The sequence below is a fragment of the Poecilia reticulata genome, chromosome 5, assembly GCF_904066995.2.
Source record: "Poecilia reticulata chromosome 5, P_reticulata-male-v2, whole genome shotgun sequence".
Classification (NCBI taxonomy): Eukaryota; Metazoa; Chordata; class Actinopteri; order Cyprinodontiformes; family Poeciliidae; genus Poecilia; species Poecilia reticulata.
The window spans coordinates 24,392,441-24,414,162 of record NC_088834.1 but is presented as its reverse complement, the minus strand read 5'-3'; the positions used below and the strand labels follow the sequence as shown (position 1 = coordinate 24,414,162).

Sequence of the window (21,722 nt, the reverse complement as noted above, 5' to 3'; positions counted from 1 at the left end):
ATGTGATATTTATGTTCACGTTGAATTTATCCAAACTTTAGATTAGAGCTGTAGTTTTCCCTTTAAATAAAAATTCAGACTATTGTACACAGTTATTCAAGATACAGCTATATGAGTGCTGCAATGCAGGAGAGTTTCACTCTCTTTAAAGATGTACTAATTTGAGAAAGTAATATTCTCACCATAGCTTAAGCTGTGGTGAGCTTAAGCTCACCACAGCTTTTCAAGAGTTGAATTCAACTCTTGAATTCAAGAGTTGAATTCAACTCTTGAATTCAAGAGATTCAAGAGTTGAATCTCTTGAATCAACTCTTTTAAAAAAAAAAAAAAAAAAAAAAAAACATCCTTTCAACTTGCTGGAAGCACAGCTGCAGCAAACCTAATTTCTCTACATCCACCTTTTTACTCTCTTTCAAGATTTCAAGATAAGTGCTTTTTCTTTCCTCCTCTCAGAGGCTCCATTGACTGGGTTTACATTCAGTCAAAATGGACTGATGGAGTAAACAAATGACAGCGAGTGATGCAAAGTTGCTCTCAGCTTGTGTAACACTTAATGTGAGCAGAAACATGTATGAAAATGCATAGAGCAATTAAATTAGAATTTAGTGCCACACAAAATTCACACAACATGAGACATAACACGACAACAGGAGATAGGTCTCAGTGTTTACATAATATATAAACCAGAACCACAACAGACCTAAATGACATTAATACTGTAAATGTATCATCTGCTTCCTATGTTTTAGAAAAAAAACACACCACCTTCTAAATGTGTATTAAGTGAATATATATATATATATATATATATATATATATATATATATATATATATATACTGTTCAAAAAAATAAAGGGAACACTTCAGTGTTCACTTAAGTGTTAAAGTGTTCCCTTTATTTTTTTTGAGCAGTGAGTGTGTATATATATATATATTCACTGACTTCACACTATAAAAACACACTTCCTTTGTTTGCATAACAACAGACCGGAAACTAAAAGTAAAAACATGCGTACAGACATTGTGCAGCAGAAAATGACATAACGTCTACAGAACAAGAGTTAGAATAATTTACCAAACTGGATCACTTCTACATAAAGTTCCCAGCCCAGGAGAGTGACTGCAAAAGTTGTGATCCGCCGGGTTTTCTGTACAAATTGGGAGACACAAGCGGGTGTATTTACCCGTGTACAGACTGTGCAGCCAGAGCAACAACTGAAAGAACTGCCCTCACATTACCTATAACCATGATAACGCCGAGAAATCATTAACTCTGGGAATGTTCATCTCTTTTTGTTGGCTCGTGATTACAGTCAAGTCAGCTGCATTCCAGATAAGGGCAAAACTAAAATCAGCATTTCCATCAGTTTACTGTCTATGAACAAATCTCTATCCCATCTTGTATAACAAACACCACAATGCGAATAAGTGTTCGCATGAAATTAAAGTCAAAGATAAACTGTGGGATTTTTATAAGAATTTACGTTTTAATAATCATTGGTGTATGCTGACCTTTAATCATAAAAAATACATTGAACTCATTTAATCATAGAGTTCACACTGTTAAAGACATATGTGAATAAAATTGTAGAGATGTTCTGTAAGTTAATTAGTTTTTTTTTGTATGTTTTCTGAGATAAAAAACAAAAGTTATACTTGTTTTGATCTTATGAGGCTGATATTCTACTGTGTCTGCTGTTAATCAGCAAAGACCAAAGAAATTTCTAAGCAAGTTTTCAGGAAGTTCATCTTTTTGTGTGCGACTCCAAAACACTTACAGAAATTAGAATTGCAGTGAATTGTGGTTCTTAAAAAGCATAGACTCAAGATAGTGAATACAAATGTACACCACATTTTTCAAAAACTTACAGGGGTAAAAAAAAAGCCCACAGGGAACACAGGGAGCCAGAGCAGAACAAAAACCATAAATCCAAGAAAAAAAGTCAGCAGGGAACACAGGGAAGAAACTGGGAAAATAACAGGAGGAACCAGCAAAGAGTGTGAGCAGGAGATGGGTTTAAATACTGTGAGGGTGACCGCTGGAACAAAAGACCTGGGCTGATGAGCTAATGGGTTGCAGGTGTGAGAGAGAAAGAGAGAGAGAGAGAGAGAGAGAGAGAGAGAGAATGGCACAGGGGGCGAGGGAGAGCACACAAGGAATTGGGAAATAAATCTAACACTAAAGAATAACTATACCTAAGAAACATGATTAAACTAGAGAAGCAAAGAATAACCACACACAAGAAACAAACATAGTGAAAAACAGAAACAAGATTGATCTAATAAAAAAAGAAACTAAGGAATACAAAATGATTAAACTAGAGTAAAAGAATCAAAACACCAATCAAACAACCCGAGATCCTAACAGTATCCTTGCAAAAATAGTATTAGCGTATGAGCCCTGGAGCACGCAACCTCTCTAAAAGAAGAAACTTAATGCAGTGTCAGTTATAAAGTCACCATCCAGAAAGTATTTTATTTTCTGTGTGTGACTGACATGTTGCTGTCCAGCTACTTATCAGTTTGACCAGGAACAAACTAAGAAGACTTCTTCACAAAGAAGATAAGCAGACCAGCATAACAATAATCTGGTTTTAGGTCAAATGTAACCATGTGGTTGCAGAAAGAACTTTTCCATCTATTTGACACTAGGTCTTTTTTAAAACATTGGTAGATTAAAGTCAATAGACAAAGCAAAATGCAAAGGATAATTAGCATTTTTCTTGCAAGTGATACTAAAGCAACATTTCTCCTTTGTCAGAGACTCAGACTTGAAGAAAAAACATGATAAATTCTCTTTAATGCATGCAAAAACTGGGGTCGGAAATTAGAACAATAGCTGAATCAAGAGTCACTATAATTAAGCCCTAGTGCAGATGTCCATGTTCCCTTACCTTGCAAAACATGTGCCAAGAGCCTTTTGTCACAGAGGGAAAAAAACAGTGAGGGCCTAAAGGATGAACAAACAAATGCCATGCTGGCAGAAAGGCTCCTGTTTAGTCTGCAGGAATAATGAAGTCAGATCAGTCACTATATCAGGAGCACAAAGTGATGGCTTGCAGGTCGGAGCAGAGAAACAACAAAAGGATAACATGTCAAGACAACATGCACACCGTCATCCCACCAAAACATGTTAGAAAATCAGTAGAACAATCCGTCTGCGCGAGTGGAGCTGTTACAGAAAAGCAGCAAAACTACAAAAAAATAAAAACGTTCTCCTCTGGCAACTTTTTTCTGATCAATGGCTGCTTTCTTCTCTGTCCGTCCCACAAAGATTAGGTTCTCTGACACACAGCCAAACATGTGAACCACAATTCTCCACTGGGAACGCAGCAGGAGAGAGAAAGGTCAGCATCATGCACTGTATGTGGTGTGAGGTTCTGAGTCGTCGTTGTCTGTCTTGTCAAGAGCTAATGAGAGGCAGCTCCTCTGGGACGTCTCTGGAGTCTAGGTAACACCAGTCTTGGGTTACACTCAGTGTGAGGGCAAGACTTTGAGCGAGAAGGCGGCTCACGTGATCTAATTCTGCTCTATTTTATACACGGCATTGAGAAAATATTCACGACCTTAAAGTTCCTTCACATTTTGTCATGCTACATTAAATTTCAATTTATTTTAAAGAATCTAAGATGAGCTAGAAGATGCCTAAAATTGCTAAGTGGAAGGAAAAAACAGCTTGATAGATCTAAATAAAATGTGCCACCGCAACTGCAAAATCTACTGAGGCATGGTCACCTACTTGCATCAGACAAGCAGCCAAGAGACGGAGGATCTGTTGACTAGACAACTGTTAGTCCTCAAATCTGGACTCTGGAGAAGTGGAAAGAAGAATATAAATGCTAAAAAAATAAAATAAATAAATAAAAAGTCCTGTTTGCAGTTTTCCCACAAGAAAAAGTAAAGATTTAAAAGAAGTTGTTTTCACTAACTTTGACTGCCTCAGTGTTTTTTTGTTCTAAGACCGCCAGCACTGAATTTCTTTCCACAGCGCATGTCTGTAATCACAGACATCGTTACTTTCTGCAGCAGCGCTCGTGAAGTCAAACGCTAGGAGTTAAACATTGACTTCCCTTGGACGGCCAGAGCGCCCCTGACTCCTACAATTCACTAGAAACAACGTTTTAGTGAATTGTAGGACAAACTCCGAAGCTCTGACGAAGGCATTTGACAACAGACTCGTTGACTGTGGAACAAAACTAGATTTGAATAAAAGATAATATAAAAAAAAGGTATAAAACATGAAAAAGGAAGCTCATACCTTCCGCTGCCTGGACTCTCCCTGTCCCGTAGAAACCCCAAACAAAAACCACTGTAGGAATCTAATTAAGAAGGCAGCATTATCACATGAGAACTAGCTGGCTAACTTAATTTACTGACTCTGGATTTGAAGCAAATGCGATTAGAGACACGGTGTAACCAGAGGGAGCCCACCTACGTAACATTTAAGTAAATCATTTCCCCTGCTAACACTATGCAGGATACTGCTGCTAGCATAATTGAGGGCTTAAAAATCCATTAATAAGCACAGACCATTGTCTAATTCCTGATAAATAGTTGCAATGTAAGCATGACGGTTTAATTGTAACTATAATTTGATTTCTCCAGAATACAGTGAGAGCAAACTTCTACATTTCAGCAGCACGAATATAAATATTCCACTTGCCTTTTATATGTTTGCAGAATGCTGGAGGACTCCCAGGTTGGCATCTTCTGAACACAAGTCCGCGGTGATAGTCAACTCAGTTATTTCAGAGAGCTGTGGGAACATCCGGGTTCGACCACCATGAAGTGATGCTCACGCGCTGAGCTTCCTCAGATTGTTTTACCGGGTCTCCTCTGGCAGCAAACTGTGCAAAAATATTATTAAGATAAACAGTACAACCCTTTTGGCAAACTTGTAGCTGCTTTCCACATTGAGCAACAATTACTACTGCGCTAAAGAGGGAAAAAAAGGAAAGAGAGCGGCACTCGTGTGTTTTCGTTTGGTATCAAAAGGTTTGTTTCGTCAAGGAACATACTGACAAGTGCTACGTCAGAGATAACACAATTTGCCAGGGTCATAATTTTGCATTGTTTTGGGGATATTTCAACAGTTCTGTTTTGGAAACTTATCTTTTTTTTCTCCCAGCTCATTTTTTTCTGTACTGATTTCTGATTGTTATTTATCACTGTCGTCTTGCAGCTAAGCTTCCAGTCAGGAAACATGACCAGGTTAATTGGTCTCCATAAAAAATAAACACCCTTATTTGTGTGTGAGGTTGTCTGTACTGTCTGTGTCCAGGCTGCACCTCCTGAGACAAGCACCAGGCACACTGCAAAGGTTAAAAAATAAACAAATTATTCCTACTTATTCTAAATTTTTCCAGCTGAAATGTGTTTTTCAAACTGCATAATGCACAAAAAAAAGTTTTCTACCATACTTCCGTGAGGCATATCGTGCATTAAATATTAGTCTGTGCCTGTTGATCAGTGCATCACCACTTCAGTCAAACGCTGTTTTTGCCAGTGTCCTGATTTCAATCTGTGTGGAGGGAGCTTAAAATTAGAATAGTTTAATAAAATGTAAGGAAAGAAAATTGATCAACAGTAAGATTTTATCTTAATATTATAGGATACGTGTGTCTCGTTTTTCTTCAGTGACAAATTTCTTGGTTGAACTGAAATAAGTTTGAGCGTAAAACTTTGGAAATCTTGACTGTTCTTGCTTATTCTTGCCTGCATTTTAATATTTATTGCAGCAGCTAGTGGAAGTCCTCTGGGCTGAATCCTGTGACAAAGTTAAAGTTGTTTGAGTATTTCTAAAGCTTACAGCTGCATTTGTTGACTGCAGAAATCTGTCAAGATACTAAGACTTTTACATTATCCTCTCGTTTTAAAAATCCACAATTTTAGAAAAAAAATCCCAAACTAACGAATCATTTTTTAAATGCGTTTCCTTCCACAATTACAAATCAAAGATCAGAGTCTAAAATTACTTTGATCCTGTATTGTGCATGAATATAATAAAACTCTAGACTAGCTGTTCTCAACGTGGGCGGTACACACTATTTCCAGATAAAAGGTTAAATAATATTGTTGAAATGTCATGGGTTTGTTGAGACCACATCTAGTACTGAGAATAAATATATCTTACAGACAATAACAGTAAATAACTTATCACTTATTTATGTTTTTAATTAGATTTGATATATTTATTTCTTCAATATTATTTTTCATGTCAGTGTTAATGTCATGAGGCTGATGACTCCATGACACTTTCAATTTGACTCATTAGGATTTGAACCAGATTTGTTCTTTGTAATTTCTGTCCAGTAAAACTATTAATCTATAAATCAATAAACAGGTATATAAAAAGATATAGTCCATGTTTCTGTCTCATATTTGTATGGCATTAAAAGGACCTGGAACTTTTATTTTTCCACTGAAAGCTCTGGTTTGAACAATAAATGCCATGTGGGTGAAATTTTATGGATGATACTCTGATGTCCCATTCTCCTGAAGGCAGCACAGAACTGCACCAACAGAAACTGACAAACACTGAAGAGAAGAAGAGCTATGATTAATGTAGTTACAGTTCTATCCATGTTTTAATGCTGCAGAGCTCAGTCTTTTTGCAAATAGTTCAAAGTTTAAACTGGCATATTGAACATCTTTTATCTGGTCATTTTGTGGAATATTTAACAACTAGAAAATGGCACAAAATAAGAATATTATTTCCACTCTGATTGGCTGCTGCAAGGCCTACCAATTTTAACTTGAATGTTCATTGCATTTTTCGTAGACACCTGTGAGAATAATTTCTATTCACATGACTTTTTTGTTCTCTGGGAAATTATTTTTTATGATAAATACAGAAGCAAGCATAAAAATCCAAACATCTACAATAGTGATAGTAATATTAATGATAAAATAATGGTCAGTGCAAAGTAGCCTGCAAATTCTTTGGTGGGGGGCGGTGAGGGACCTGGATAAAGGCTAGGGGGGGCGCTGGCCCAAAAAAGGTTGAGAAACACTGGTCTAGACTAAATGAAATTGATGTATCCAGTTTACAGCACACAGAGCAGCAATCATGTCGAAACACAGTTTGATTCCATGAACATCTTATCACATTGTAAAATTTAGACGGGGGTGGAAATTTATGCTGCAATGATAAAACATTTGTCTACCGTGCACCTTTCACTGTGCTTACTACTGCGTTTAGAATGACAGCGGTGTAAATACAGAGTCATCAGTACTCACTGGGTTAAATGTCAATGGTAGGTGCTGTAAATGTGAGATAATCTTTTGTTTCCTCTCGATCCGATAGGGATTGTGGCAATACACGTTTATGAAGCTTTTGAAATCGACTTGAGTCATTAAATCCCTGCATCTATAAAGTTTTATCAAGCAGCTCAGGTAAATAAAGATAAAGGATGTCATTGATACGATATCTAATGTTCAGAGTGCTGTTGAATAAGAGTCCCACCCAAAAAAAAACAATGTTTTCTAGCAAAAGTAAAACTGGAGTGAAAGCAATTTATCAATAAAATATTCAGGCTTCGTTATTTGTAGATCAAAACATGGAAGCACTCAAGTTTGCATTCCTAAAACATCTGCACACATCTGGGTTTACAAATGACTCCAGTTCAAAAGTTTGCAGAAGTTTCTCCTGCTGGGTCTGGTTAATTAACATGAATATAGCATGAGGAATGTTAGGTTAAAGCAGTGGTTACAGAAAATGTTTTAGGTAAATTAAAAAAGTTAAATTCACATACTTTGAAGACATTTCAAGAGTTTAGTTCTGCTACATTTTGAAGACCTGCAGCTAACCAGTTTCTCAAAATCAAATTACACAATTTGATTTTGTAATTGTGTAAAATGGATTCTTAATACAGATCAGGAGGAAAGTACTGATCAGTTATACAAGTTGCAGAAATTAAAGATGCTGGGGGCAGAGGGTCATATTGGAAAGTTGAACTGAAGAAAAACACTAGAAAATCTGTTTTGAGAGGATTCAAAACCAAATCTCATTTAAAAGGCATGAACTTCAGCTGCAATCAGTACTTCAGGAGCCACCTCAGAGGATCATAGACTCTTTTTGAAGAAAAGTTTTCACAAATGGCTCATAGCTTCAAGACAAAAGGGATTATTTGCAGTTGGCAAAATGTTATGGCATGAAGAACATGTGTATGTTGTCTGCATTAAAGTGTTGAGTAATGCGTGAGAAGATGAATGCATAAAAAGTTACCTTTTATTATCATAATTAATGAACCAAGTTTTTCTTTAGACACCGATTCATAAAGACATTTAAAAAAAGCGAGACATGCTAAACACTAACAAGACCTAACAGAAAAGACAGCATTCTGATTGTATTCCTTGTTCTCTCACTTCCTTAATGCTTCCGATCCCAAAGATCAGAAAGTCAAAGTCTGAATGTTGACAAAAAAAATAAAAATGTAAAAAAAAAAATGCACATCTGCTGCAGGGACCAATTCATTTCAGGAATGTAACCAAAAGGTTTTATTTCATTGAAACATGTTCTGTTCTGGTAAAAAGCTCATTGTTCCTCTTTAAAAGGGCCCAATGCACAGAAAAGCATTTTAGTAAACTATGGAATGATTACAAACACGTTTGCATCCATGTAGAGCTGTAAAAGCACTCGTGGTTACATTTCATAATTCAACATTTCACCTGCGTGTAGACTTGCGTTAATTGTGTTAAAACTGTTTTCTGGACGCCATCACTAGCATAACCATTTACAAATCAGATGTTACAGACAGCAAAGACCAAAGTTTTGATGCTTAACAGTACATTAAGGGGAGAGAAAAAAAAAAGAAAAGAAAAGCTTGAATTCTACAGTAGTCCTTGTCCCTGGAGATGTGAATGTTTTGCTTGCAGCTCAGTATTTAATTGTCCACTGCTTGACAGTGGCATCGTGGGAGGTGGTGACTAGAGTGTGAGCGTCGATCCAGGCCAGGCTGCTGACATGGTGCAAACGGTGAGCATCTGCAGATAGTGTAAGAAAAACCCATTACAAAAAAGGCCAGCGTAACAAAGAAACATGCCGTCACAGTTTAGTAAATCTTTTCTTTAATTCAGTCCGATCAGTTATGGTAATAGCATCTTGATCCTGTGGGTTCTACAGAAAATCCTAGTTTTTGTGGTGTTTTAGCTCCATAATAAAGCCTTAAAAAAAAAAAACATGATTAAATCAATCTGACTAAAAATCAAAGAAGAATGCCCTTTTAGAGCCTGGAGGAAAAAACGCAAACTTTCTTCCATCTTTAGGGGAAAATCATTTTACACCCAGGTGAATATTTGTCCTGGGTCGGGTTTAATGCTGCAGGTCGGACAATAACTATATTCAAAACCAGAACAAACATCATTGGCTATTTTTCCAAGTTTTTCCAATTTTTTTAAAGTCTTAGTTCGAGGAATTCTGTATCAAACAGTTTTTAATTGGGGGGGGAAAAAAACTACAACAACAAAGTCCTGAACTTGAGTCATGACATTTAGACCTAGAACTTGCCAAAGTGCTCTAGTTTTGGCAACTAGAGCCAATAAAAGCAACTTGTGTTTTTATTCTGGTTGAAAGCAACTCTGAAGTAGTAATCTATGCTTTTCTAAATTTGCACTTTGATTACCATTTTTCCTCTTAAGTCAGCCTCCCATGCTGACCTTCAACCAGTGCCAATAATATGGCAAAAAAAAAAAAAAAAAAAAACACGAATTGGTACAATCAATGAGAAAATTGTGAGTTATTTTATTTACTCTTTGGTCGATTCATTTTATACTCGACTTGTCTTTGTGTTCCTTTTAGGTTTGGTTTTATAAATGCACACTGGTCTGTCTTGTTCGTTTTAAAAGGTGTTTAATGAATAAAGTGGTCTGCTGCAAGCCAGACTACAAATGCCTGCTTTATAAAAGTTATTTTTAAAGCTGTGAAAGTTTCTATAGGAACCTAATAAATGTTCCTTCAGTGACTACACGCAGCTTTATAGATACATGGAGAAACGTGTGAGCTTGCAGAATTTACTCTGCGGGTTATTTTGCTTGCCAAGCACTCCTTGTGCTATTCACAGGCTGGAGCCGCAAAACATCAAGGTAACATGACGCTATGCTATCATTTGTCATGCAAACTCAATTTATGATGCCAAATAATTTGCCTTTACACCTTTGACAAAGTTGTTGCAAGCAATAAGATCCGTAGTCTGACCATAAAAATCAGCTTTGTACTTGCAGAACATCTGAATACAAATTTGCGATTTAAACCAGCAGATTAAGACAAGGCCAATAACGTGGCACAACTAAATCACTGAAACACAGCTTGTAAAAAGTGCAGCAAGAAATCTGAGCAGAGTAATCATTTGAATTTTTATTTGTTTTGCAGTAAAATACGCAACAGTGGTTCCATTTAAGGAGCTGATCGTTTAATCCTTTAATGCAAAGCTAAACAGCAAATGTTCATATGTGTGCAAATAACTAGTTAAACCTCCGAATTAAAATAAGTGTGCAGCTTAAAGTTAGCAAAAAATATATATTTATTAAAACGGTATAAAAAAAATATTGCATGCATGCATGAGACTGGCATGCTTAGGTTTGCAGGTTTCTCACTAACCGGGAAGTTTGATCCTTGTGTCTGCATCACCAACGGTCCAGATGTAAACCATCATGTCCATCCCACCGGTTGCAAAGTGCTCATTGTCAGGTGACCAGGCCAGACTCACTGGTTTGGCATGATGCCCATAAAACTCATTTTTTACCTGGAGGGAGAAAAAAAAGCAGTATTTAAATTAACAACCCATACTGAAAGACTAACTCAGCTTTGCGGAATAAAACCAGTTTTACCGAGTAGCCGTCTGCCACAGAGTAGGCCGTAGCGACCTTCTTATCATCGATGACAGCCAAGTAGGCTCCATCACTGGAGTAGGCCATGTCAGTTATGGACCCTTTATTCTCGAGAGTTTTACCCTCGTCCTTCAGCGTGTTGCCTTGAATCGAGTAGAGGTGGACTTTTCCATCCTGTAGACGGGAAACATTTTAAAAAGTAATGACAAGATCTGATAAAAATGGTACGGTGATTAAAACCACACAAATCTAAAAGCATTCTCAGAAGCAGCAAAGCATCTTTTCTAAGAAGATTTCCACTCACGTTTCCACCAACCGCAGCAGTGGTGCCACCAGGATGGATGACCCCGACCTCTGCTTCGTAGCCAAGATTGTCCAATGTGAAGACTTTCTTCTTGTCCTTCAGCAAGACCAGCTAAGAAGAACAAAAATAAAATGTAATCACACTAGTCCTAAAGGTAACTAAAACAATGAGTTTGAAGGCAACCACAGCCAAAAGCAGAGGACATTACCTGACCGATGCACACAGCCAGAGTGAACCCTCCTGATACGGAGACACTCTTAGGCTGGGAGTCCATCTTCACCACATCAGAGGCACTGCAAAGCCAGCAGACAGGATTGTTAGAGGGAAACCGCTACACCCAACATTGTAACATTGGCGTACGAACATGATTCAAACAAGATGTGCGTTTCCCTTAAATGCATGCTACTGTCTGTATATGAAGATGCTAAAAACTGCAGGGGACCTTCTAAAAAAACAAAAAACTAAATTTTAGAATAACTTGAGGAAAAACAGTCCATACCTGTACTCTTTCTTGCTGAGGCTTGTGTAACGGAGCGTATCATCCATGCTGCACGTCACCAGGTCATTGGCTTCATCCGCCTGCATCTTGCTCACCTGGTTACTGTGGCCTTTACCTGAGAAACTGTCATTCTCACCAGTTTCTGCATCCCAGTAATGTGAAACAGGAGTTAAAGAAATCACATACTGATATTTTTGACCCTTTTTAAATAAAAGTCAATATGCATCCTGCAGTACACTTTAACCAAATCTCTGGTTCCCGTTTTGACAAACAGAAAAGATCTGCTTGCAAGTGACTTGATCTATAGTCCACATTACCAACAAGGAAGCATTTCAAGGAATAAGATGTAGTTGCTTAAGCCATCGTCATTGAAAGTATCAAATTAATCAAAGTGTGAAAATGCTTTGGAAAAGAGCGCTCAGATTTTACTTCCTGCATTGTGAAGGAAAGAAACAACTTTATATTTACCATAATCCTTTGAAAATAATTAACTTGCTTTGACCAAAACTGGCTATAATGTCTGCCATATTTAAATAATCAACAGCTGATTAGGCCAATAATGCATATTTCTGTCAAATCCACCTTAGTGAGCTACTAAAGTCTCCTAAAAGCAATCCAACAACTCAAACAGGAAATTTATGGGCAGATTAGTTAAGCCAGATTAGTTTTAAAATTTAATTCACAGCACGCTCATGTGAGTATATCCAAGTGGAAGAGCTGAAAGATGAAATGGAAAGGCAAAGTGGAAATTAACTGCAGTAGTGAAAAGCAGACTTTCTAGTGAGAAAAATGAACCGGCCTGAGCCAACATGAGTTACAGCTTCATGATGAATGTCAGTCTGAACACATCATCCAGTTGTACACAATTGGTTAAAAAAAAAAAAAAAACCTTTCAAATTCATTTGGCTTTGGAACTTGAAATAAAAACTAAGAATTAACAGCAGCTCTTAAATGTACAGTTTAGTGCTTTAAGAAGCCTCTTCAAACAACTTGTCACCAATGATTCACAAACTTGTTCAGACCAGTGAATTAGACCTTATTTAAAGAAAAGTATGAGTTCATGTTAACGTTTCACCATGAAGATTCATTCACAAGTTCATGTGGAAAGCTGGATTTCCAGATGAAACAGTCACAAACTACAACATGTGAACGCTGCCAGCACATTTCTTAAAAACTACAATTGTAAACTCTTAGAATACCTCGTATTAAACCAACTGCATTTCAAGATCTTCCGCCGAGATTAAAGTAAAATCTCTTATGACGCTGCAGAAACTCCCAATTTTGTTTACCGGAGTCACCTTCACGGACCATGTAAGGATATTGATGTGTCCATCATGACTCCCAGAGTAGATGTATGATCGACCGTCGCCTTTATGAACCGTCAGACACTGGATGGACTTTGTGTGACCCTGCAAACAGAGATCAACTTTAGAGCATACACTAAATTAACTTGGCACAAATTTACCCTGGAAGGTCACTCCAGAGTTTATGGAAAAGCTATGCACGCATTTCAGACTGGATCAGGCAGCTAAGTTCTTAAATTTGTTAAATTCGTTTTAACCACTCTGTGCAACAATTACTCAACTTGGATCAAGAGATCTATTAAAATCAACAGCTATTGGCAATATGGAGAAAACTCTTAGCCTCCTTGCTACCACTTACAGAATTGGCAATATAAATATATATATATATATATATATACACACACAACATTCATAAACTGCAGTCTGACCTTGATGGTGCGAATGGGCCGGTCAGGGTTGTTCTTGTCCAGGTAGTTGATGTATCCCGACAGAGAGATGCTGAGGAGGTGGTCCTTCTGCCACAAGCAGCCCAGCTGCTGGTCGCTCACGTCGGAGCCCATATTGAAGGTGGTGACGGCCGTTCCTGCGCCAACATCCCAGAGCTTCACGGTCTTATCCCCCGAGGCAGAGATCAGCTGGGAGCTGTCAGGGCTCCAGCTGAGCTGCATGACATGAAGCAGAGGTTAAGAAAAGACTATTTTTATTAAAAACAATGTTACTGTGGTCTGTCACTAGGAAAGCACAGTCATTGGGGCAGAGGGAATAACAAACATTGACTTTGAAGAGGAAGAGAGGCAGTCTTAGGAAACGTGCTCCATAATTTGACTAGGAAATGAGCTATTCATGTTTCAAATACTTTGTGTACAGCCTGGCAGGCCTGGAACATAAGCTCTGACAAAAAGCTTACACATCTAATCAAATTAAACCTGTCACCTGACTTGCATTAAAGTGCAGACATCGTGTTTCTCATTTTGTGTTGCTACAGTAGTTTGGTTCAAAATCTCAAGTACTTACAGCGTAGATTCCTCCTTTGTGCGCTTTTTCTCCACCCAGTGAGCCGACGCGTTCACCAGTTGTTCCATCGTAGACGAATATCTGCAGGTAAACAAGAAGTCAAAACATCCTTTTAATTTTTAAATCAAGTTTGAATTTTGTACAAGTCATTCTCTGAAGAACTCGGTTACAATTTAAGCTAGTTTAGAACAAAGAAAGTTGAGCTTAATATTTATATCAAGATAACTTATTAACAGCTAAACCATTTATTACTGCAAGCAAGTAGCAAAGCCTGAATAGGGGCCACATGGCTGGGAACTAACAGTTTTGTCTCCTTCAGGGCAGTAAAAATGTGATGGGTTATGTGAATCAGAACAAAAACTGGGGTTACTTTAAAAGAAAAATAATCAGAACCATAATTGATAAACTCTGGAATTCAACTTTTCATGACACCAGCCATCACAGACTACTAAACCAAATCAGTGTGGCAGCAGATCCCCCAGGTTTAAAACTACACATTAAAAAGGAAAATACCACAGAACTGCTTAGATTAAGAGTGGTTGTGTTCTCCAGATGCCTTTTTAATTCTCCTTACTCATTTCAGAAAACATCTTTGGCTCGACTTGCTCACTGGCCTGACCACTTCTTTAAAACTGCTCTGTCACACGTCTAAACTTCCTTCCTCAGTTTTATATGCAGAAACATGAGTATGTTTCACTTTAATTTTAAACTTTCAATTCTTTAACTATTTCCACAAGTTTGCACAAAGGTATAAATACCGGTTTAAGTTTAATAAAGCAGTCATGTTTGAAGTCAATTAAAATGTATTCTCTGCAAGATTTTACAGTTTGGCAAAATATCTATAGTGTAGTTTGATTAGATCAACTGCAGTACACTCCATGAAGCTTTTCTACAAGGGAGAAAAAAAAAAAAAAAAAAAAAAACACAGTCTTGTACTTTGATTAGATGATGTTAGTATTCTGATTTGCCTTTGTGTAATTGCATACCCACAGTCTGCATTTTGCCACTGACCTGACCATCAGCTCCAGCTGTGACTAATCGACTTCCATCTGGAGAGAAACGAATGCAGTTGACGAACTGGCTGTGGTCCTGCAGTCACAGGGGAGACCGGAGTGGGAAGAAGAGAAAAGGGGAAAAAAAACAAACAAAAAAAACGACTTGTTACTTAAATAGCAAGTTGAACAAGGTTTAATGCACAAAAATATTTTGAAAAAATATTTAAAAATTCAAAAAATGGTGCCGTTTAAAGTGGGCTACATTACTTTGACTTTATGTACATAGTTAATACTTAGCCATTGAACTTGTAAGGAATAAGTCACAGAATGTGGACAAAAATAAATTTTTTCTCTCAAGTCCCCTTTACAAAAGCTCACTAACAATTTAAGAGTTCCGACTAGTAAAATTGATGGTTGAAATTAGACATTCATTTTGATCTTCCTTGATCAGTAACTAGATTGCTAATAATTTGAAATTCCCCATCTTTTTCTGATCTGTGAACACACTAATATATATACACACACACACTACAGAGCTGTGCTGACAAAATATATTCCGTCATCCTCACTGAAAGAGAAGCAAACATTTTTTTTCCGCAGCATCAGCGAGTCATTTCAAATTAAGTCAGAGGAAGCAGAGAACCAATTTTTAAAAAAGGAACTTATTTCCTTGAACATCTAGACAGGTCTGCTTTTTAGTTCCAGCTACACATTTTTCAGAAGGCCAAGTAGATTTACACACTGCAGAAACAAAATCTTACCAAATATTCTTGGTCTAGTTTCTAGTGCAAATATCTTATTAAATTTGAAATAAGACAAAAGTAACTTTCCAGCAAGATAGAGGCTCGTTAAGTAAATAAATCCTTAATAGTGATGAAAAACTGTTAGATCTATTGGCAGATAGATTAACTTGTAACATGAGAAAAATGTCTTGTTATATTGACACTTGCTGTCAATCTGTCATTTATGGATACAGACAATTAGCAATTAGTTTGTTGGAGTGTTTTTGCAAAGAGTCAGGAACAGCTATGCATTCTCATATGCGGTTGCAGGCAAGCATCATTCAAAACAATATGCATTTGTAAAATTGAATGAAGCCGTCTTTCTCATGGCAAGCAGGAAGTAGGTTCTTCCTTATTTAAGTTCACGTTTGCTGGTGAAAACTGGGGTTTCATATGACGGAATAGAAAATCCAAATTAGCTTCCTGTGGCTGGTGTTTAGACCGATAAGAAAACCATGGGAGGAGCGTGACTGGAAGACCAATTACCTGCATAATCTGAATTCAATACAGTTTAAGCAAATAACGCGTATATAATTTGGGGAAAAATGCAATTTAGATTGCAAATTTAAGACAGGGAATGTTTACTGAGAGAAAAGAAGACAGAATGCTGAAAGAAATGAGAGGCTTGAATTTATTAATTTGGCCAAACACGCCCCAAGCATTTGAGTGGGATGGTGGTTATATAATGTGGAAGCAGCTACACAAGGCAACACTGTTAAAAGCCAGCAGGGTGTGACAGCTTTGACATGAGTAAGCAGCACTAAATGACTGGCAGCTTAAAGTTATTGAAAGCATAAAACAAAGTCAACCGATCAGAATTCAGGTTGAGGACATTTCAGAAATTTGCCCATTTCTGGAGTTTAATGTAAAAAAGAAAAAAAAAAAACTCAATTACCCCAAATGCTGTGGTCAGCACAAATATTCCTTTACAAAAAAATTGAATTCAAATACTGAAGATTAAAAAAAAAAAAAACAATTAAAAAAAAGCCATACCCTTAGCGTGAATTTAAACTTGAAGGGAGGTCCCTCAAAGAAAGAGCCGCAGGTGTCGTCGCTGGCAGTGGCAAGGCGGTAGGGGCGTTTCTGTCTTATGTCTACACTGTTGATTAATTTTGCATGGCCAGAAACCTCTCCCACTGACGAGCCTGAATCCCACAAGAACACTGCACCAAACCTACAACAGGAGACAGACGCACTCAGCTTTTCTGGCTTGTGGGTCGCAGAACAGAGAGGTTGTTTGGCTGGATGGTTTCCATATTTTACACAACAGCATAACGGACATTTAGAGACATCTTTAACCATGTTTGATCGCATTATAAAATTCACAGATACAAAACTTTTGACTCTTACTTCTCTCGTCCGTCGCCTACAACCGCAATCCTCTTGCTGTCCTCTGTCCAGGCAATGTCCTTGACTTTCCCTGAAATGGGGGTGTACTCGTACTTGAGCATGTGTTCCTTCTGGGTGGTGTCCCAGATACGGATCTTCCCTGATACATCTGAGAGGCCGGAATAAGTTTTTGTTAAAAACAGCTAATTCACAGTACAAAATAGATTTGTAGGTAGAAGTGTCTAAAAGGGATCTATACCTCCAGATGCAATGTAGAAGCCACTGGGGGCGTACTTGGCGACAGTAACTTGATGAGCATGCTCAGTGTAAATGTCCGCAATTGCTGGATTCTTGAATTAAAAAACAAAATATCACATAGTTTGACAGTTGGACAGACGATGCTTCTTAATAAAAAGGTCGATCTAACCCACTGATAGAATGACAAGAACTTGCAATAAATGTGGTTTGATGAACAGAGGAAACTGATGTTATTTTTATTTTATTGTACCCCATTTAATACACACCGGGGTCAGTCTTGAGCAAAACCAAGTCAATACAAAAGTTACACTTATTTTGGTTAAACCAGTGTTCAAGAGCACCATCGGAAAGCAGAGTGATCAAACAGAGCAGGATTCTGGAGTACAAGCAACTGCAGCATCGCATTGTAGACAGAAAACAAACCAAGCTTAAAGATACTTCTGATTTACTTCACAGCGTACTGTAAACAGAAGATTGTGAATTGTTAAAACAAACCCACACAATGCACAAACCAACATCATTCATTAGTAAGGCTTAATGAGAAAAGCAATTACCTCGATGTTTCGTATGACGACACACTTGCCGTTGGTGTAGAGGAAGTTGTTTCCTTTGGGATCGCCACCAATTACTTTCGCAACTCCCCTCTCCATCTGGGGGAGGCTGGCAAAAACATGCTCTGAAGAAGAAAAATAAATAAATGTTACACGCTCACAAGAGATTGGTTGAGAACTTCCCCTTTGTGATCTTCATTTTATATTTCGGGAACTGTCTGCAACTGGAAAACGCTGGATTTGGAAATGCTGACAGCATTTTGGAAATCTTGGACTTCAGGGAAGGATCTACCTCATCCAGTGAATACATGCAGAAACTAGTGTTTTAGTATTGCTAACCACCAACAGAACTAGCTAAAGACAGTTTAAAATGTCTAGTTTGTCATTTTTAATATTAGTAAAACCCTTATGCACAGCCACCGCTATCCCACATAGTTTTAACCACACTATTCCCATTATAAATAACGGTTCACTTCAAGAAAATTATATTTTAATCCTATATTCTTTTATCCTCATAAAAAGAAAAGTTGAAAACTCACATCTAAAGCTTACTGTAGTACCCAACTTCACTCTAATAACTTGAAGATGGAGAATTATGGAATAAATGCATAAAAGTATAAAGCTGCTAGAGCGAGAATAAGTTTTAGACATATAGGAATACAAAAATCCGAGCTGTCTTAGTAAGATTCGATTGCATGTTTCAAGTTAGCACAGGGTTAAACCAAAACACGAGAAAGAAAATAAACACGTTTATCATACTATCTGAACAAGAAATGCCACCGTCAATAAAACTGCATTAATTTCTGATCAATTTTTGGTTGCTGTAACTAAATTAAAAGCTCGCAATGTCATAAATCAATAACCGGGCAGTGAAAGACCCATTGAGAATTATCGGATGTCAGCAACTGAGGACAGGCTGGTGCACCGATCAGATTTTCGCAAGCCACAATAACAATTTTAGATACGTTTCTTTTGGTTCGCACCAGTAAAATGTGACACTTGTGTGTGAAACGGTGTGTTGAAGCAGCCACGTCTCGTCTGACAGCTCCTGTCTGAACATGTCACAACAACACGACGTGAGCTGAACTATTTCCTATTTGTTTCGTTAAAGCTCCGCTAGCTGACGCTAACTTTTACTAAAACAAACCATTAGAGAGTGAAAACAGAGCCAGGATATTTTCCCAGCAAGCCACGGCAGTCAGACGTGACTTTAACTTGTTTTTCATTTTCATCTGGAAAAACTTAAATGTCAAAAAGAAAACCACAAGAATGGGCGAGGCTAGCTAGCTAGCTAGCCGGGAACTACCTGGACGACTAGCCGACACTGCACTCTAAATTTTGCTTCAAAGCATTATTTTTCGCTCAGTTTAACTCAGCTTTTGTCATAAGGCGGCGCAGACTTACTCAGTTCAAATGGCATTATTCCTGTTGGCCTTAAGCTTATCGTTAGTCTTTTCAATGAATGAATCTGTGGAGACAGAGACGCTCCTCCGGCTGAGTGCAATGCCCTGCCTAATCACACAAACACGGAAGCGGCCCCAGCTCTCGCTCTGCCTGGCTTTGCCCATATATGGTAAACTTAGATCATGCGCTGCAGCTGTCAGCCAGTAGCGGTGCGCTGCAGCGATTTGGATAAATTTCACCTAAATATGGTCTTTTAAGCTCCAGGGCAATTTATGACCAACGTTGATAAAGCAAAGGTGAAAGGTTATTCTCAATAGCAGCTTCCTGTGTCCTAATTTCTGTTCACAGAACATGTTTGTTGTAGGACACATTTATTTAATTATGTATTGTAGCAAACAAAGAAACCAACTCCTTTGAGAATCCAAGAGAGCAGAAAAACTCTTAACTACAAATTATTAATGATAAAAACCCGATTAAATTCATACACAACATAGTATGCGACAGAATTTTCCTGTCAAAAATGACTACCCAGAGCTAGGGAATATTGACATTGGATTACTGCGGGGAAAATTATCTAATTATCTAAATTTGCCAATAACAAAGAGCTTAACAATTGTCCTAGAGTTATATGCATCAACTACTTTTTCAGGAGAGGGTTTTTAAAATATATTATGTCATTCTGTCAGTAGAAAGCATCACCAGCCTGGAATAGGACTGGTAATCCCCCTGACCTATATGGGTTAGGATAATTTCAGAGTGAGGATCAACAGAAGCAAATATATTGTTACAATGATGATATTAAATTTTAAGTCAGTTTTGCTGTGACATATTCATCTTAAAAGATGGATAATAATAATCTTCTTTGTTAGGTCATCAAGCTCAATATGAAAATAATCTGTCATTTTTTTCACCTGTTTTCAGCTAAGAAGCCATGTGGGGGACACAGCAAACATGTGGAAGAAGTATCTAATCAAAGGAGACCCAAACTTAAGTGTTTTGGTCTCCATGTGAGGCGGAAAACCTTGCACATCTCCTGAACACTTCATTCAAGATGGAGGCAACATCATGGTGTGAGGAAGATTTTTTTTCAGGACAGAAATGGAAGCTGATCAGACCAACTCATCCATCTCCTGAGCTCTTTGAGTCTTCTGACTTAAGACTGAGGCCACTGATCGTTCTGCAGGACAGAAGCCCTAAATGTACAATCAGATCAACAATTGAATGATGTAGATCTGAGGCGCCAAAATCCTGTTCTGTTTATCTACCATCCTGCAACTTGTCGATTCTTCTCTTCTCCAAAACACCTGAATCAATATGACTGAATTCCCTCACCAGAGCCATACAGACCCATTACTTTAAGGTGGGTTTGACAAGATGAATCAAAACACTTGACAGATCCAGATAGACTTGGACGCTTCTGATGTAGATCATGTTCATGTGTGAGAACATCCCAGCATATACATTGGTTACGTATAACCTGAAGGCTTAGGTTTTATGTTCTCAGGCTGGCTCCCTAATATCTTCTCTATCAGAATGTCTTGGTCCTGGCTGGCAAGCTTCCCAGTGGAGAAGGAAATATTTGTTTCCAGCTTCCATACCATACCATACCATACCATACCATACCATACCATACCATACCATACCATACCATACCATACCATACCATACCATACCATACCATACCATACCATTCCAACTTTATTTATAAAGCACTTTAAGACAACCACAGCTGATACAAACTTAGGACCCATGACAGAGAAAGCCCTGTCCCCTCTGAGCTTCCTTCTGGATCTCGGTACATCCAAGAGCAGCTGATCTGAGGACCTGAGAGACAGATAGGGGTGAAGAAGCTCAGAGAGGTAAGCCGGGGCAAGATTATGCAGTGATTTAAAAACAAACATAAGAATTTTAAAATGAATCCTAAAAGAAACTTCCATTAAAGTAACTAAGCTCTGCTCATTGTGTTGTAACTGAACGATATTTTCTTTCTATAGCAAACAAAAACAGTGTACAGTATGCATAAACACTGCACAAATATGCACATATATTCACACATATTTAAATAATTATGCACACACATGGATTGACAAGTACACATGTACCAGCTATGTGTAAGCATAAGACCATCAAAATGCACACAGATCTACCATTCCATGCAAATAGGACAACACACACAGGAAACTACAGAAAAGTATAATATTAGGAGAATCTTAAAATTACACATGTTTATCTCTCAGACACACACAAGGGCTACAACTGTATCCAGAGACAGAATTAATATATATATATATATATATATATATATATATATATATATATATATATATATATATATATATATATATATATATATATATATATATATATATATTTTTTTTTTTTTTTTTTTTTTACTATTTTATATATATATGACAGCTTGATGTCATCTACATGGATGACATCAAGCTGTACGCC

General features: G+C 37.6%; 2 protein-coding genes across 9 annotated transcripts in view; both read right to left on the bottom strand.

The window, feature by feature from the left end:
* Window positions 1–5,203, bottom strand: part of slc2a9l2 (solute carrier family 2 member 9, like 2) — a 124,575-nt gene extending 119,372 nt beyond the window's left edge. For 2 of the 8 annotated variants that reach the window (XM_008409515.3, XM_081607351.1), the window contains exon 1: window positions 4,665–5,203. The gene's annotated coding sequence lies outside the window, so the exon portion shown is untranslated. The other 6 variants (XM_008409518.3, XM_081607352.1, XM_008409519.3 and 3 more) reach the window with 6 other exon arrangements.
* Window positions 5,204–8,213: 3,010 nt separating this feature from the next.
* On the bottom strand, window positions 8,214–19,379 carry wdr1 (WD repeat domain 1). The gene is made up of 15 exons (XM_008409513.3): window positions 19,269–19,379; window positions 17,868–17,989; window positions 17,315–17,405; window positions 17,077–17,224; window positions 16,720–16,900; window positions 14,961–15,038; window positions 13,950–14,030; window positions 13,364–13,597; window positions 12,953–13,040; window positions 11,632–11,788; window positions 11,341–11,425; window positions 11,133–11,243; window positions 10,829–11,002; window positions 10,599–10,743; window positions 8,214–8,986 (listed from the first exon to the last, which is right to left on the bottom strand). The coding sequence occupies exons 1-15, from the start codon at window positions 19,282–19,284 to the stop codon at window positions 8,880–8,882; spliced, it is 1,818 nt and encodes a 605-aa protein (XP_008407735.1). The 5' UTR covers window positions 19,285–19,379; the 3' UTR covers window positions 8,214–8,879.
* Window positions 19,380–21,722: the final 2,343 nt, after the last annotated feature.

Coding starts and splice junctions, on each gene's coding strand:
- wdr1 (XM_008409513.3), bottom strand. Junction 16,901..17,076: donor GTAGGCGACGGACGAGAGAA/GTAAGAGTCAAA, acceptor CTCCTGTTGTAG/GTTTGGTGCAGTGTTCTTGT. Junction 8,987..10,598: donor CACAAGGATCAAACTTCCCG/GTTAGTGAGAAA, acceptor CACTATCTGCAG/ATGCTCACCGTTTGCACCAT.